Consider the following 19704-nt stretch of genomic DNA (forward strand, 5'->3'; position numbering starts at 1 on the left):
TCTAAGTCTATTAAAACATTTGAAGTCTTGTGTTTGATAGAGATTTCACAGAATAATGTGTAAAAGCCATGGATGATACAGAGCAGACACTTTGAGAGATTGAAGTTTTATGATGTGATTGGCCAGTAGTTCTCAAGGGGCTTTTACTCTCCACCAACATCCCCCCACCCCACCCCCTGGCCCCAGGATGAAGAGTGATATCCAGGAGCTACTGAGTAATAGAAGGCTAAAGACTAAATAGACGTTGGCTGCTTCTTTTTAACAATGACATATTACTGAGTCTGCGTTTTCATACAGATCAAATTTTGCTTTTTTGTTGAAAGTTTGCCTTTGGCTGTGAGGGATGTTTTACAGTTGATGTATTGCTGGTTTAGATGTAGAATAGATACCATTAATTCAGTATCTGGACTGAATTGTGTTAACTGTGTCCTGTGGGTCCAAGGGAATGGCCAGGATACAGCTGATTGCAGGGTAAGTAAGTCTCGTACTGATGTAAGTCATGGACACGCAGAGTGAGAAATGCTGACTTATAGGTCACTCCACTTTGTCACTGACCTCCATATGAAATCCAGTGACAGAGCCCATTTGCACAGGGGCATTATGCTGGGGAATCTGCCTCTCTAACCCAATGCCAACCAGACCTGGCATATGAACGGAGACCCCAAACAATTGAATAGGGATTCCAGCCTGGAGAGTAGGAGGAAAAAGTTAGTTATTTCTAAAAAAAACAAATACCTGCAGATACTATGGTGGGATCTGATGAAAGGTCATCACCTAAAACGTTCATTCTGTTTCTTTCTCCAAAAGGTTGCTTGACCTGCTGAGTATTTCCAGCACTTTTTGTTTTAAGTTATTTTCTACTCATATTAAGTTTTCGATTATTTCTTAGTCTTTTAAGGTGTTTTTAAAATTTTTATATTATTCAATAATTTTTAATATAAGTGCAGACGGGCAGGAACTATTGGTGGCAAGTTGAGTGGGTGGGCCTAATACCAGCTTGGTTTGCAACATGAGTTTGGGAGTGAAGATTTCTATAGCATTTCCATGGGGCTTTTCATAGCCTCAGTCTCTTCCAAGGTCCTTTAAACCTAATGAATTACTACTTGAAAAATCATCACGTTTTTAACAGAGGAACCAGACATTGGGATCTCACAGTGCAATCTCTATACTTTTTGTGATGTCGGTTGAGATGTTGCGTTCTCCTCAGTGTCCTTACTAATATTTATCTCAACCAATATTTTGGATAACAATTGACATGGATAGTGAAGAGAACACAACATCCGATTTTTTTTTGTCCATCTGAGAGGGCTTCAGTTTAATGCCTCCTCTAATCCACTGACATCCTTTGACAATGCAGCACTTACCCAGCATCACATTAATGCATCAGCTTAGAGCCTCAGGTCTCAAAGCTAACAACCCTCATTTTGTTGCACTTCTAAGATTAAATGTTAATCCCTGTATATTTGCTGTATCTTGTTATTTAACAGTGGAAAAATCAAGAGAGATTTTGATGGAATTTGATGACTTTCTCTGATGCAAAGTCAAATCTATTTGTGCAATTTTGACTTTTGGGTGGCTGACCTCACCTCTTGTCATCCACTTGTGACTTTGCCCTCAGTTCATTTTAGGTGTAGGACATGAAATAGACACCAGACCCATCACTGGACCAGGATGTGACCATCAGCAGGAATGGTGTCAGGATACAGGAAGGATCACAAGGAATGTGGACCCAGGATCACAGCAGTTCAGTTTAATAGTGTGGGTCCCGAGTATCACCTCTGCCACTCCAGGGCCCACAGAAATACTTCAATACTTTTCTTTTGAGGGACTCTCCTCTTCCATTACTCACAGAATTGGTTGAAAACTACATACCACAGTTTACAACCAGCCCACATTTACAATTGGCAGCCAGTTTCTTGTTTGTGTCACAGACCCCCAGTTTCCATTTTTGGAAGGGTTCTCTGCTGAATTAGGTTGATGCTATGGGGGCCTGACCATTCTCCTTCCAATTTGGAGCCAACCTCATTAACAGAATGGGCAGTGATATCACTGGCTATTACTACTCTGTTAATGACAGAAGGGGGCACTGTAAATTAATCCATGAGTGCATAAGAATTCTGCAATATGTGACTGTAATATTTCTGCAAAACATTAGTACTATGGAGGCCACTGGCAATTCAATAAACTAGATGCTGCACCATGTAACTTTCAGTCAGATCTTATAATCATGGGGGCACTTTTAACTGAATGTCCCATGGGAAGCTGATGTAGATACCTGTGGAATGCAGCAATGGATAGGATGTAAAGTGGGCAGCTGTCCTGATTACATCACTTTCCCATTAGTTCTCGCTTAAGTGAAGTCACTCCATGTGTCTGCCTGTAGAAGACTAATCCTGTGATACAAAGCTACAGGGTGAGCTTCTGGTCCCTCCTACCATTAAAACAGTGCTGAGGGTCACTTTGTTTCTCCAGGACAGGTTTTACTATATGTCTCCCGACGCTATGCTCTATTCACTGCTACTGCACTGGCTGCAGTGTCAACAGTGTCTGCAATCACAGATTCTGCTGCCCTTCCAATAAGCTCCAACCAACAGGATCCTCAGTTTTATCTCTCAGCCATCTGTTGCCTCTAGTCCTGGACTGAAAGGCTATGTTTGATAGCTCTGGGCCTGTACTCAATGGAGTTCAGAAGGATGGGGGGGGGGGGGGATCTCATTGAAACCTACCGATTACTGAAAGGTCTGGATAGAGTGGACATGGAGAGGATGTTTCCATTGGTAGAGGAGTCAAGGATCCGAGGGCACTGCCTCAGAATAAAGGGACATCCATTTAAAACTGAGACAAGGAAGAATTTCTTCAGACAGTGGGTGGTGAATCTGTGGAATTCATTGCCACAGACAGCTGTGGAGGCAAAGCCATTGGGTATATTTAAGGCAGAGATTGATAGGTTCTTGATTGGTACAAGTGTTGAGGGGAGCAGGCAGGAGAAAAGGGTTGAAAAAAAAATTCAGCTATGATTGAGTGGCAGAGCAGACTCGATGGGCTGAATGGCCTAATTCTGTTCCTATATCTTATGGTCTATGGATTTATGGACTGCTCTGGGGGAGCTCTGCCAGGCATGGTGAAGCAACTCTGAAGATACAAGATAGTCTGCTGTACGCACATCAGAATCATGTTTGCTCTCTTTAACTTCCCTCATTAATCCATCAATCAGTTGGCTCCATAAACAGCAGAATCACCTTGATAACCCTGGGGTCACATATCAGTGATATTCCCTTTGTTCTATCCATCTCTTCATCATCCTCTCTGCAACTTCAAAACAGTGTTTCCTCACTTTCAAGTTTTCTGATAAAGCATCTTTGTTCTGAAACGTTAATGGTTTCTCTTTCCACAGATATTGCCTGACTAGCTGAATGTTTCCAGTATTTTCTGTTTTTATCTCCAGCATCTGAAGTTTTTTTTTGTTATTCACGATCATGGAGGCTTATCTCTTGCCACCACCTACACACCAAGTAGCTGCAAAAGAGCAAGAGGAGCGAGGGATGATTTAGACAAGCTTGCCTGGCTGGCCTGTGCACTAACTCAACAATTAACCCTTTTCCCCATCCTGCAAAAATTCATTCCCATGTTACTTTCCCTCTGCTGACCACTGTTTAACCACAATGCCAAAAATCAAAACAAACACTGAAAGTCACATTTCAAACCAAAGTTGTGAATTAGGTCATGCCAAACACCAGACCAACTACTGAATCATCCTTGGGCAATCCTTCAGTGCTGGTTTGCCACCTGCCATTCCTATCTCATGCATCTATGTAATGCTACCCCAGCATGGTCAGTGGAAGGCTGCTAACTATCAATGCAAGTGGACTTGCAGGACAACTTTGACAACAGTAAGAGCACCAAGTAGAAATTCCAGAGTGGGAGTATGTATGCTTCATCCAAGACGGCTGCAGCTTGTGTTCCACAGCCCCACAGATATTCCTCCAGGACTGCACCTGAGCAGTTATAGTAACCTGCTGGATGGCTGCACTGCTGTGAACCCCCTTTGAACAGTCTGATAAACTGAACTTTTGAGGCTGCATTGAAAACTCAGATCACACTGAGTACTCCTCCAGAAGCCGAGGCAGTCATCAGGTACTCTTTGATATCCTTATTAAACTGAAATTCCCCGTTTCTTCTGCACCAAATTCTGTGCAAGGCCTCAGCCCTGCTCCACCATTCAATATGATAACTGATTTTCTATTACTTCATTTTTGCATTTTAAAGCTAAATCCCCATTTCCCTTGAATACATAATTCCCAAATAGTTCTTGACTGATGTCTTCCATATACTCAAAGGAACATCACACTTGTTTGCATGCTGTCCATTTTTGCCCCCTTACTTTATATGAAAATGTCTTCCGACTTGACCTTCCATGATCTTTTATGCTGTGCTCTAGAATCATACCATGGGGAAAACAGCCACACAGCCCATCATAGTGTTAAATAAATAATTCCAAGGACAGGAATGCAAATCAACTTTAGATTTTAATAAACTTTTGAAAAGTAAAAAGGCCTTCTTTAAAAAAAAAATGAAACTACAGCCCATATTTATACATAGACTCAGAAGTTCTCAATTTTTCCATCCATTGAATTTAGGATTCTTTTTTAAACAAATATTTACACTATATACACTCAAACTAGCTGTAGATACACAAACATAACCAAGGCCACTGATAAAATGGCACTGTACTAAATATCTTATATGAGCAGAATTGCTAATACCATCGCTCTACAGCAAGCCAATGAAAAGACAAAGAAATAGAAGCAGAGTAAAGATTTTGGCCCATTTTATTCACTTTGTTTATTCCATAACAGGGTTTTGACCAATCCTCAAATGTTGCCCCTTTCGAATATGATTTTAAAAGTTGTAGCTTTGTGCATTAACATTACCAGTGGGTCTTGTGTTTAGTGGCAGCCCACTTTAAAGCTCCAGATATTTACATAATATGTAACTTTCTTCACATTTTTCCAAATACCAAAATAGAGCTAGGCTTCCACAGCAAGGAAGTGCATTTCTCCATTCTCTAACATGTTCAGGTTTTCATAATAAATGCCCTAGTATCTTGCTTGCTAAGAGCATCTTTACTGGAAGTGGTGGATTACTATTTAATTCAAAGGAAAAGCAAAGACATAGAACGGTGTAAGGATTATAAAGAAGACAACCAAATCGAAGTCCTTAAATAGGCTGAATGGAGAGCCTATGGTTTGAGAGCAGAGATCACAGGGTGATAAGGGAACTTATGCATAAGAGTCTAGCTTCAACAAGAGCATGGAAACTAGCAAACAGAAATGCTACAGATTTCTGTTACCAAGGCTTAAATGTTCAGTATTTGGACTGTATGTGCCAGCAATAACCAACACTCCAATTATTACTGTGGTCTCCTTCTAAAGTTGCATCAAATCAAATCATAAATAACAAAAATATACAAAGTAAACATTCTCTTATTAAAGGAGGAAACTTTGACCTGGTCTTCAATTTCACCTCATCTGAATAACCCAGAATGTTCACTTGGACTTATCATATGATAAAACATCAGTCATCGATCCTATTGGTCAACAACCTCTGTTGAAGGCCGTTTAGTTTTGGTTAAAGATCTTCATAAGCACCGACATAGAGCCATGTGATCTGTACATCATACATTATATTTGGAATGTTCTACTTAGATGCTGAATCAGTTGTACCATTTGACTTTGAAACTAATTTTATTGTGGTAGACACCATTGCCCTGCAAGAAGGTGGTGTTCTGATATGAAACTATTTTACATATTTATTATTCAACCAAAAAGGCCCTTCACAAAGTGAAACTGAGTGCATGTTCTTAATTGTTCACAAGGGGCAATAAATCACTCCCCTTCCTTTCCAAATGTCCTTCACACACAAACTTGCTGTGTAATAACAATTGTTGCATCAGACAATAAATCAATCCCACAGTTGCTTTGCACAATGAGGTTAGCAGTACAGTCACAGACGTTCTCACTGGACAATGAATCAATCCTCCAAAATCTTTTCAGGGATTCCTTCACAACATGATTTCTCACGTACCGTATCACTGCAGTGACATATGTTTTACCCTCCTTTTCTGCCAATAACTGCAAAGCAGTTTCAGTCTGATTCAATCTCACATTGATTCTCATGTGTTTCTTTGGCTGCTTCATAAATCCTCTTAAAATCTTTGTAGCGAGGTGCACACCCAAGCCACGCCTCTCCAAAGTGGACATGGCCTGTGAAAATGAAGCTCCCAACTCCTTGCTTCACACCACACTTCAAGAATGTCCTCACTTCCCCAAATGATTTTCCATATTTCCCTACTGGGTGGAAGAGCATGTACTTCTGTCTGTAAATTTTGGTGGTGCCCACGTTTACAACAGATTCCTGGCGCTCTCTGTCATGAATCACACTTCGAATGTGACCGCGTACCACTAGAAAAATAAAGAAAAACATCTTAGCATTTTGCAAACAGTGCAGACAAATATCTAAGACAGAAGACAAAGTCCAACACATTCATTTGGAGTGAGATTCAGTGGAGAAAATCAAACTAATTGAGAATGAGTAAAAATGACTTAATCTACTTTATCTCTCTCCTGAATAAAGAGAATGAAAGAAAAATACGGGGGGGTGTATGAACTGCTAACAGTTAGTCATCATTTTACACAATTGCACGATCAAGTTCTACACAGTTGTGTTCGTCAAACGTCACCATTTTCCCACCTGAAATAAAAAGTATCAGGTTTCTAAGTGTTTTGGGATCCATCAACTTTCCTTTTTAAAATCATTAACTTCAGACAATAAGAACATTTGACAAAAATCGTATGTACATTCTATAATAGTGTCTTGATATCCAAAGTGTGTCTAATCAGTAAAATATGATAGAACAAAATATAATCCACATAACTTATTCCTTGTGGCTTTGAACACAATTGGTAAACATCTCTACAATGCAATATTGTCACATGCTTTGAAGCAAGGTACATCTTAGAGTTGTGGAGTTTGTTACAGCACAGAAAGAGGCCATTTGGCCCACAATCTTCTGCTACATTTAAAACTAATTGCCACCATCCATTGAAGATGCCTCTTTGCTGAAGTACAAGGAGTGAAGCTCTGATCTGGTATGCTCAGCAGGAGATGGGACTCTAGAAGCCTCAGGCATTTATGCCAGTGAACCCTTGGGTATTAGCCTCTCTGGTGTTTAATCCTCGGCTGTTACTGAAACCAGAGTTCAGCATACTGAGATGGGGTGGGGTAGAGGAGAAGGATGCAAGGCAGCAGAGGAACTCCATCCTTTAGCAAACTTCCAGCAAACATTAAACTGCAGAATCTTCACTTTTCCCAAAACCCTGACATCTCTTGCAATGTCCAAATCACTAGTCAAGACAAAATCATCCAACCCTAGACTGAATGAACATTGGGACTTCAAACGTAAGGGGCTCAAAGCCTCAGCTTTTAATGAACTGAGTTGTTGGGGCAACTGAACAACAGGAACATATTGCATTTACACTGTTAATAACAGTAAAATATCCTGATTTCCCATGGCTCAGTCAGAAAATGCACTGCTGTGTACACTAATGACCAATACATTAATTCCTGCCTAAGCTAAAAGAAGCAGAGGCCTGGTTGGAGATAATTCATCTCAGTGAGGAGGTTGGAGAGGTTACCCAGGGTTTCTGCTCAGCAGCATTCACTACTGGATATACTTGTGTGGAAGTTCCCATCACCTATAATGAAGTTGCCTGCCGATATTCACCGTCTTACACATAAAGAATGACCCCTTACACAAGCTATCCAGGACACACAGAAAGAGAAGAAAACTGGTAATTGGTGGGGAGATATTTAAGAGTATACATTTCATAATCAGACTACAATTTCTGTAATCAGGCTTACCTTGACATAATTACATCTAATTTATTGAAAGGCAAATGCTTTAAATGCAAGCATAACAATTAAAAATTTTGCAACCAAGCTCAACCGTTTGAGAAAAAGGGCAACAAGCAAGTCCTTTCCAACAGTTATAAAATTAGCGTCCAAATGATTCAGGCAATTAAATGTCAATTTTAATGTAAGCTGCCTTTGAGAAGGTGCCATTAAATACAAACAATGAGAATTGGCCGGAAACGGTAGTGAACTCTGATAAAGAGCGTCTTCAGGGTTTGTGTCTGTGTGGCGTGAAATGGTAATTATGCTGTGAGCTCAGTCCTCCATAACTGAGCAAACTTTAGTTGGCTTTACACTAGATCACAGAGCTCTAATGGGAATCCCACTGCAGTGCCAACATATTTAAACAGGATATTTATTCTAGATAAAATGGAACTGTGCTGTGTGCATGCCTGCTATGAAAGCTAAACAAGTCACTGTTCATTGCACAATAAACTTTACTACAACTGGCTTATATGAAACCATTCTTTCTCTGGGGATTTTAAGTGAAACTGAGATTCCCTGCAGTTCTGTCCTGCAACCTTAATTATAATGGGAACAAATGCTTGTAGGAAATAGTGTATGAAACATTCTTGTGCAATGATCAAATGTTAGACCTAGCATTGGCTTTTCATCAAGTCATTGATATTATGGATCCACAAATCTTTCAACAAATCTATAAACATACACTTATGTAATTACAATTTTTAAATTGCTTAAATTTAAGAATCAGGGAGAAGTTAAATGACTGCCAGCTAGCAGGCATCATCATCCATCAATTAACTTAAAATGTGGTACCTTCAATATGTTAATACAAGATTTTGATCTGCGGTGCCTTCGAGATTAATAATGGATGATTTGCACACTTTGATAAGGTTTAAATTGTTCACTGCTCTATTGCCATGGTGATCAAACTTAAAACTGGCAAAAGATCAGGAAACCTGATTAAACTATCCAAGTGTTATCACACTAAATCCCACAGTAGCATTTTCCATTTAATACACATTATGACTAAATTGCAATGGATGTAGCCTCTTTGCCCTTACATGTTACCTACTGGATTAATTATGGTTTCAAATCACAAACTCCACAGTGTTAAGGCTTAAGCTAGTGTGGAGAAACCATGGCAACAAGCCTCTTCATTGTTTTTTCAAATTGCTCAAAGCAGCAACTCAGAGAAACTGAGGAGACAGGTCAGTTTCTTTTTAAATACGTGATTCTGTAAAGATTTGGTTCCTATTTTTGAGTCTGCTTTTCAAAAACCAATTTAAATTACTGTCAAAATGATGTAATATGATTTTGATTTTTTTCTTTGAAGTCTCAAACAGACTCATTACTCCAGAAAAAAACTAGCACATGCACTGAGAGCTACTTCAGAACAAAAGCTCATTGGAGTGGGTGGTGTGGGCGGGGTAGCAGCCATATCCCTTTTGACCTGACGTACATTTAAGGCCTACAAATCATGATATTAGCCAACCATGCAAGCATAAATTGCTCACTGGCCATTTACTTTCAACAGACCATGAGTGCTTAAAGCAGAGCAGCAGAAGCTTGAGTTTGCTGATTACACTTCACGCTGGATGTTTAGGCCACTAATCTTTTTACACTAGTTCCCAGTTTGTATGCAAGTTGTCATTAACCTACCCCTAACCAGCAGTTAATTTTTGATAATGTTGCAATGCTGTGTGAATGTTCTTTAGTTATTTTCAGACTTTAGTAACACAGGTAGTTCAGCTGTGTTTGGCAACTTTGATTTTAACTACAATCCCATGTCCTCAGACAATAGCTATTAGTAATGGGGTTGTGTGCAACTCAGCCACCGGCAGTGGAGCAATTTTGACCAGTGTTTGGGGTGGGAATCCATGCGGTGCATGGCTAGCAAGTGGTTGCCATACCAAGAGCCTACCCACCTTCCTCAACCACAGAAGCTTTGTGTGCCATCTCTTCTGCGAGGTTTCAGTCTCCCTACTATAGCAATTTACACCTACCCCCAGACCCATCATTAATTCCCTTAATTTTACCACTACCATATCCCTGCGCAACCACAACAGGATCGTTTATCTTCCCCCAGGGAAACAGGCTGGATCTCAATTTAGCATCTCACCCAAGAGCTGGCACTTAGAAGAGTGCATCACCCCTTCTGCACTGATTATCAGCCTAGATTTTGTGCCCAAGCTGTGACCCAGGATTTGAAGTTACAACCTCCGACTCAGTGGGCTCTACTGACTGAATCAGCAAAACCTGGCACCGGCATCTCTAAATGCTTAACATTTTACAATGTGTTTATTGTTATGGCTTAGATTGAATTTATAACTTGTAATAGTAAACTAGATTAGTGGTGTAATTATGCAATTGGGCTTCATGATGACGTTTTACACTCTTGTTTACAAATCTGCACCAGGCAACAATCCCTACTTAACAATTGGAATTGTGCTTCCTTGGTGAATTGTTAACATTGCAATCCTACCCCAGGATGCCCTTTGCAGAAATAATCCCTTTGATGTAATTAAACTAATCTACAAGATTTTGACTGCAAGTGTTACAAAAAGAACTCTAGGCTGTTAAATACCCACAGCAGTCTTGTAGCACAAAATGGCATTAGGTTGGCACAAGTTCATGAGGTGCCCTTCCGGCCAACTCATCCTGTAGGTGGATTTCCACAGTAAAGATAAGCAGAGAAGCTGTGCCAATTAAAACAAAGGCCTGCTTACAAGCAAGCATTGTTTAACTTAATACACTTTGCTGTCAGCACCAGGATGTGGTATGAAAGGAGATTTCAAATACAAGAGGAGCCAAAAATGGTCCAGTATATTCTGAAATGAACAAATGGGGATCAAAGGCAGACCCAAATGAATCAATATAAAACTTTAGGTTTCTAAATTATACACAGTAGGTTAACGGCTGTTAAACATGGGTTAATGGCATTTGAAATTCCTCCCTGAGGTACTTATTGGGGCATTTAACATCAAGCCTTTGGTTTCTCAAAATAATGTGAAATAGTATGCAATTTATACAATGGAGCACTCGGCGATGACTGAGACAACAATACTTTTAAACTGCAATACTTCAAGGTTTATAGTTCAAAAGATGATACCTCATAGGAATTTCTCCCACTTTTTCCTCTCTGCATCCCTCTTAAAGGCATCTTCTACGCCAGTGGATTGAAAGTCCTCTGGACCTCATCCAAATATATCTAGGATACTTCATGAGTGCTGACAAACTATTCCACTACTGTTGGCTTCATAAAGTCACATCAAATCTAGTTTCCAGATAGTGGTCTGTGGGCAGCTTCACATTATTACCCATAATAATCAGGACTATTTCCAAAGCTACAGGTTAAAAAAGCTGTCAAGCAGAAATTTAGGAACAACTAAACAATCATGGGCTTCATTCTGGTACCATTATAGCACAATGTGATTTAAACTGAATCAGCAACACCACAGGTTATTTGCCCCAGATCTAGGCCAATACTGAGATCCACAAAAAAATCTGCTGGAAGAACTCAGCAGGTTGAGTGGCATCTGTTGGGGGAAAGGAATTGTCGATGATTCAGGTTGAAACCCTGCATCAAGACTGAGGGTGGAGAGGGGAGATGGCCAGTATAAAGAGGAGAGGGGGAGTGGTGAGACGGGAGTCTGAGGTGATTGATGGACTAAGGAGGGGTCTTTATACTGGCCATCTCCCCTCTAAGTCCTGATGCATGGTTTTGACCCGAATTGATGACAATTCCTTTCCTTCCAAAGATGCTGCTTGACCTGCCACAGATTGTTGCTCCAGATTCCAGCATCTGCAGTCTCGTCTCTCCACTGTGATCCACAAAAACCTTCTACCTTGCTTCATCTAGACCATTCAGCAAATCTTTATCTTTTTCTCACTGATTTACTTCACCAGCTTCCTCTTAAAAGTATTTGTGCTATCTTCTTCAACCACTCCATTTGAAAGAAAGTTCCACTTTCTAAACTTTAGTGAATCAAATTTAATCTTTTGGCATTTTAATGAACAACCAGGAACTTCCCAGTCTATAGGTAGTGAGGCTGGAGTACTCAATGCACTGTCTCAGCACAGACTATGTGCTGAATTGGTCTTTATGGAAGAGCAAAAAACTGCAGATGCTGGGAATCTGAATGAAAAACAAAAAATGCTGGAAATACTCAGTAGGTTAGGCAGCATCTGTAGAGGGAAGCAGTTTACATATCAGCTCAATGGCCTTTCATTCAAATCAGGTCTTTCTCAACTGATATGATGGGGTGAATGACCTCCTGTGCTGTATCATTTTCTGGCAACATGCTAGAGCTAAACTTGTAGCCAAGACCATTTCTAAAGAAACTTGTTAAATTCAGAGGTGAAGGTTTCATTTAATGATCTAAAAATTCATTAGCTAAAGATTGCAGGTTTTCTGAAATACTGTAGCTTGTTAAAGCTAACTTCTATGGGAAGCCAGCTCTAATTTTGCAGTGGGGAGTAACATTCTTTCATACATGAGGCCCTCCTGACACTCAGGAATCCCAAATAGGCCTAGTACAACCAAGATCCAGAATAGGGATTTTTTCCTCACAAGTTCCTCTATTGCAGAAAGTAGAGTTGGTGTAAGGTATCAGCTAGGAAGCAGATTGGGTGGGTCTGAAGGGGAAAAAAAGGGATGGAGCAACCAATATATTGCGAGATGGGGAAGGGGTTCAGGGTGAACAGTCAGGGACATTGGAAGAAAAATGTTGACCATGGTGACAATTGTTGAACAAGCAGTGAGTGAATGGATGGTGAGAATATTCATTAGCAAAAGCAAAATACTTTAAGAAATCTTAAAAAAAATAATGGATGCCTTGTACACTCCTACAGCAATCCTGATAAGATTGGCCCACAAGATTGTTGGGTTATTTAGCCACTAAATTGTCCCCAACATGTAGGTGTGATAAAATCTTGGGAGAGTTGAGGTGAATGTGGGGAAAATAAATGGAACGAGTATCAATGGGTGCTTGATGGTGGCATGGACTCAGAAGGCTGAGAAGCATGTTTCCATGTATGACTGAATGACCCAAAGTACTTCATTAATACTTTTTGCAGTGCCATCACTATAGACAACACAGCAAAGCCTACAAACAGCGGCAAGATAAATGACCAGATCATTCACTTTGGTAGGATTTGTCAAGGAATAAACATCAGTACAACTCCTTAACTGTTTGAGTAGCTTCAAGGGCTGTTTCACTTCATGTTGAGAGAGCCAATGGAGCTTTGGTTTAAATTATTTGAAAGGAGATACTAACAGTGCAGCACTCTCTCCATATTCCCCAGAAGTGTCAGTCTGGTATTCACTCTGGCCTCTGTACAGGGATTTAACTTCAATTGCAGTCATTTTTGTGAGGTATATTTACAGTTTAGTCCAAATATGGTGATTTTTTTCCAGAAGCTATAAAATTTTGGGGTTAATTTTTAAAATCTCAAATAAATTAATATCATAATATTAAAAGTCATCCACATTCATCCCAGTATTATTCATTGGGATTTCCACTTCAACAGTAAAAAGACAAATACATTATGCTCCATAAACAGAATAGGAAACCAAATTCTGGTAGTTCCTGATGGAGCAGAGAACATTCATGGAAATAACACATCCACTAATTGTCTTTGCCAAATTGTAGACTACCCCATCCTGAACACCCAGCTCCACAGAAGAGTATACAGCCTAGCCAGTTAGGTATGAAGATAGAAAGAAATAGGAGAGTGGCAATAATTGGGAAGGAAGCAAAACAATGGCGAAAATAAGTCACTTACCAAAATCACTTGTGCAGACAGCCATAAGAACCTCTGTGTCATTGCATGGTCTACATGCTCCTACAACCAAAACAAAGTAGCTCTGTTAGTCTTTTGATGGTATTTGTCATACAGCTTTGGCAATTGAAATACACTGAACACCAATCGACTTCCAGAAAAATTGTCACATATGTCAATTACACCAGCAATGATGCAAAACTATAAATAAGAAATGACAGATTTCCTTTTTATCCTTCTAGTTGTCCTGTGTAAAACTATTTGCCATCACTGTTTTTTTTCCATTGAAGGTGCTGACCTGCTGGGATATGGTTCCATGGCACCTCTTCCAAATGCTAAACTTGTGTAGCCTTTGCGGATGTAAAATTGTCAGTGGTGGGACAACAGCCAATGATTATTTGATGCTTGCGCACACACACACACACACACGCGCGCGCGCGCGCGCACACACACGCGCACGCACACGCACACCACGAGTTAGTGACTAGTGTCCAAGTTTTACCCTCCTCTAATAATGAGATGACAACCTGAAGACACCCGGATTTGCACCATCCAATTTCCTTTCCATTGACTTCAGCAGAAATAAAAAAAAGTGTTAGATGGACTGCCAACTGCCTATCACCCATTTTGCACCCAGAGATAAAAGAGTTAAAATTATCTGAAAAGACATTAAGTTTTGTGAAGCTTCAGTAGCCAAAGCTTTAATTTGTCAAGTTTTTGGAAAGCACTTTACTGAAAACATGCAATCTACTTGTCAACTGGTGGGTTTTATTTAATCATCTTTGATGAACAAAACATCACAGTACAATAAAGTCTATTCACAACCACCCTAATTTCAACATGCATGCTTAGCCCAAGTGGTATTTCTGTTCAATAAAGCTTCCCTTATTCCCAGACCAGTAAACCACAGCTTGAAGTACTTCAGTGACAAGAGTTTCTGTATAATGTTTGATGCAAAAATAGTTTAAACCCTGTTCAATTACACAATGATACAATGTTGCAAACCCACTGGTGAAGGCAGTCCCATTGGGACAATCATTCTACCTTACTGAGGAACACTTGGCCCAGAATGTTCAAAGTCACCATAAAGAGCAAGCCACATAAGCCTCAAATAGCTGGAAATGTCAAAACTGGGTCACATTGGAATATTTTTGTCATAACTCAGTATGTAAACTCTATATGTTTTTGGGGAAGTGGGAGGCTGTTTAGCTTTAAGAATAATACCCCTCAGGAACACAATTGTAGCAAGTTGGAGCCAGGCAAAATATTGGGTGGAATGGCCACATCAGCCAATAGCTGCAGGGTAATATCTAGTTCTAGTAAACACAGACCATATACCACTGCATCTCAGGACACCGTTATTCAGTTTGTTGGTATAAAAACCCATTATCTGCAAACATGTGCACAGTGGAACAATGTTGCCCATTGGCAACAAGGCAGTGTCCTTACAGGCAGTGCTGACTACTACATCCACCCTCAGAATGGACCAGATGAACATCAGGTACTGAAGTCACCTCTAAAATTAACCATAATTGATCAGCTTTGATTTCATAAATTAAAACCTGAATCCAGTGTGGTTGCAATTGTATTCACCATAACCCAATGTTTTTAATTAGTGAGAGATTCTGGTAAGTAAATTTGTATCCAGGTTAACTGTATTAATATGCAAAATTAGAAGGAATGCAGAAGTCATTGGGACACAATTTTATAAAAATGCTTGTTGACGGGAAAAAAGGACTATATTGTAGTGGGAAGGGGATACACATATGTTAATAGTTCTAAAACTCTTCATGCTCATATTGGTAAAAACACTTGAAGTAAATGCTACTTTTCTTTCAGGGTACTGAGCAAAAATAAATGTATCCATTATAAGAAAGCTAGAATTCTGAAAATAAATGATCAGCACTTCTAAGATGCAATAAATTAGGAATCTGGTTGCTGCTGAACGCATGTCAGATGAGACTCATTCATTCAAATGGCTGCAAGGGACAAGGCTAACTTACCTTTTTAATAATTAAATATTATAGAAAACAATTCTATTATAACCAAATTACTATATTAATTATTTTTAAAATATTGATTTTTGAAATAGTTTGACTGCTCATAATGTCAGGAGCATTCAAAATGCCCAAATGCTTGACAGCTGGCAATGCTGGAAGGTTTGACTATGCTGGCTGTCAGTTTTTTTTAATCCCCCAGCAGTGCTTGTTCAAGCCCACTCACATACCCTACAGACACTAGGATATTAAGTAACTATCACATGGACTATTGTTGAACTTGTTCAACATATATGCCCTTAGACAATTATGAGGCAGAGTTGTTATGCCTGTGGTGCACCATACAACCCTGGAACTGAATCTGGCCCAAGACACCTCTGAGCAAAGCTTGCTGTTGCCATACCCACAAACTTAGCTGCAGGATCTTCTAGATAGTGAGGTCCTTCATAACTGAATATACTAGCTCCAATGCACTTGCCAGGCCTGTGGAGCTTTGACAGCTGGTTGAACTATGACCCCAGGCAGAATCAGCCATCAGGACTCAACTGTCAACAACAAAAATATCTGAAAACTGAAAAGATAAAAAAATCAATTAAAAACTAGAAAGAAATAAAACAATATGTTTCAGTGCATTTGAAAAACGTAAATGACCTGAATTCTGCCTCTGTCTTGAAGCCTTTGAAATAAATAGAGCCACTGAACCTGCAGATGTCTAACCTGGCACACGTACCTCCCAGTGTAACAGCTGGGAATGTGCTGAGAGTCACAGGTCAGCTTTCCCCTTACACCCCACCAACCAGTGGGTATGGGACATCATTTCTCCTTGGGACCTCCTCTACCTATTCCTTCGGTCTTATGAATATCCTGAAGCCTGACAATTGCGCTCGAGTCAGACTGTCTAACAGTTGAGTCTTAACACAACACTCATTCCAGTTTCTATCCTTTAAAATATCCCTTTATATAGTAGAGAAATAGCTCAGCCACCAAGAATGTAACCAAAAAAAGGTAATAACAACAAAAGGTGGGCATTCACCTGTCACACCAGTGACCAGAGCATCCCTACAAGCACATGGGATTGATCAGTGATCAATTTGAAAGCTACTTACAGCATTTTTACCAGTAAAATGAATAAAAATATAAATTCTGCATCATTGATATTCATTGCTGGCATGGAGTTTTATCAGTGAAAGTGATGAAAATGTTTATCCAAGTTGGCCTTTGATGTGTACTTATTGGTTACATGAGTCCAATTCATGGTTAATCAGTAAATTCTCAATTTTCAGTCTTTTATTTCAACTGATCACAGTCAGTGTAAACACACAAACCTGGAAATGTATTTATAGCAATCTATTACAAGACAAAGTACTGTTACCATTGGCTGATATGGTACCTCAACAAAACGTGAATCCATTTTAATTAACAATAAACATATGCTGTTGAAATACAGCTTAAATCGAACCCCTAATGTTTGATGTGCACTCTGGAGCCCAACAAAAGCAAAGTGCAGATATAGTTTACATATACTGAAAAATCTAGAAATTGTTTTCAACATCAACTATATTAAACTGGTGACATGAAGAAAGCCATGAAAGGTCTGTGGGTCACGTCATAGATTGGGAGGTAGGCAGCTGGGGAAGAAGCAAAAAGGAGTGAGATGAGGTCAGGGTACTGTGACTAGGAAGAAGCACATTGAGGCACAAGTACATAACCTGAGAGGACCACAGCAGGTGGTTCAATGCACCAGATTAGGCTGGTCATCTTTATGCTGTACTGAGGCAGGCCACACATTGATCCATGCCATCCACATACTGTGCATGTATGACTAAAGTTAGCAGAAGTCATAGCTCATAGCTGTGCATCCCCATGTATTTTGCTCCATCAGTCTGGAGGATTCAGAAGAATCAGCAAACCTGCCAATAGATGCACCGGACACCATTTACCAATTTCTATTGTGCAATACATACAAGTGATAGGCTAAATGGTAGAACTTCTAAGCCAAAGGCAATGGATTTTGTAAACATTCCAAGAGATTACACCACTTAAGTCTTTCAGACCCTCTTCCCCTCATCCCCCATTACCCCTACTTCTCCTCCATTATGGTCAGATGCATCTTTCACCAGTCAGTGGGTAATTTCCAGTGAAAGGACACAGAACCATGAAGAACAATTTGAATCAATTGTCTGTGATGAGCCAAAGAATCCAATTCATAATGTAAGTAATTCTAGACCACGTTGGTTAGAGGTGGGCTTCCAATTTAATAATAGTACTGAGCTGAAGCATTGACCCAGCAACTACCTTTTAACTCAAATGTGGGACAATGCCATGGAACCATGCCAGCTCTCCAGTATGGTTGTAAGGAAGAGCCACATAGTTGGAGGGGCCATGACAACAAATTATGAGCTTCTATTTTCCTTTTGATGGAATTGCACAGTAAATGTTAATGCTACAGCATTAGGTGTTGCAGAAGAAAATGAAGATGGGCAAGGAAAGAAGTTGACTGAAATGAAAGATTTAAAGTGCCAGCTTTTTGTTTCAAGATACCAAAACAATCCATCCTTTGACCTAGAATCAGAGAGGCAGCCATGGTATTGGATGTAGTTTCCTCATCAGGTTAAACAACAAAAAAAATCAAATGAAAAAATAGTGGTCAGGGGGAAAAAACCCAGATTCAATTACTTTGGAGGTCTGTATCCAGTTGATCCAACCCAAAAGGCTATTAGAAGTCTGACAAACTGTTTTACACTGGTGGGAGAGCAAAAAATTGTGGTACCAACTTACTGCATTTTCACTGTCAAAACCACCTCGGTACTGCTGTTACAGAATTGTTCATCTACAACAATAAACCCCGAGTGAGAGTCCGCTTCCAGGAAAACAGCTTGAACTACGAGGACAGGGTCATTACTCAGTCACAAGCCCAACTGAAACAAGTCAGTATATAATGTTACTTCAGAAGCTACCGTAGCGCACAGGCAGTTTGAGGACCCCCTTCAACCAACATTTAGAAAATATTGTGTGTGGGGGAAATGAATTCCAGCCTCAGGAATTTGCCTAGTTGCTGTTTTAATGGTTAAATGTGCTTGAAATTAAACAGGTTTTGTCCTTCATGGCCTAATAGCCACAAATAGTTTGTTAGGGTTGGAGAAGTGTAAACAGTTTTAGTCTCCAGCCCCCATCAGACACCTCCGGCTTTGCCTCCAGCTGTGCTTTATGACCTCACCTCAACTTCTTAGACCTGCCATTTGATGGATGGCTTAAGTAGTCAGTGCAAGGCTGATTGAACCATCAGGGGGTCACTTAACCTTCAGTCAAGATACGCATCTCTAATATAATGCTTTCATAAATTCCAGCACACAATCTTGGGGTAAAGAATAATAGTTAGTCTTGAAAACTGTTATGCATCAGATAAACTTCAAAAATTACCTTTGGTCAGACTGGAACACCACATGAACTACTGCAATAGGAATTGTCCGAGTAATTTTAAAAAGAAGAAAAATCAGAGAGATTGCATTGCATTTATAGTCATTAAATACAGCAGTTAAAGTGGATTTTATTGGCAGCAATTATTTTGGCCTTAAACTCAGAATTTAAAGAACAGAGTCAAGGAATCTTTATGGCACTGGACAAGATTCGGTCCAATGTACAGGCCAAATAAAATAAAACGAGCCTTAAGTCACTTGCAACACTAAGTCTGTAGTCCTGCAGGTCCTGGCTCAAGTTCACATCCAACTACTTTTAAGTGCTGTGAGGGTTTCTGCCTTTACAACCCTTTCAAAGAGCGATTTCCAGACGCCCACCACCCTTGAGATTTTACCTCATCTCTACTCACTCTACCAATTACCTTAAATCTATACCTCTTGGGTCTTGACCCTGTTGGGAAGGGAAATATGTCCTTCCAATTTACTCTATCCAAGCCTCTCAGTTTTATACACCCCAATTAACTCCCACGTCTCCTCCATTTCAAAATAATCTCCAGTGTTTCCATCATAGACAT

General features: G+C 39.8%; 1 protein-coding gene across 1 annotated transcript in view; it reads right to left on the reverse strand.

The window, feature by feature from the left end:
- Positions 1-4508: 4508 nt before the first annotated feature.
- Positions 4509-19704, reverse strand: part of metrn (meteorin, glial cell differentiation regulator) — a 33140-nt gene continuing 17944 nt past the window's right edge. The window contains exons 3-4 of the mRNA XM_052021642.1: positions 13720-13779; positions 4509-6461 (exon numbers count right to left, since the gene is read on the reverse strand). Coding sequence (XP_051877602.1) covers positions 6145-6461; positions 13720-13779 — 377 coding nt within the window. The 3' untranslated portion in view covers positions 4509-6144. The remainder of the gene's footprint in view (positions 6462-13719; positions 13780-19704) is intronic.

This window comes from Pristis pectinata, chromosome 8, assembly GCF_009764475.1.
Source record: "Pristis pectinata isolate sPriPec2 chromosome 8, sPriPec2.1.pri, whole genome shotgun sequence".
NCBI lineage: Eukaryota > Metazoa > Chordata > Chondrichthyes > Rhinopristiformes > Pristidae > Pristis > Pristis pectinata.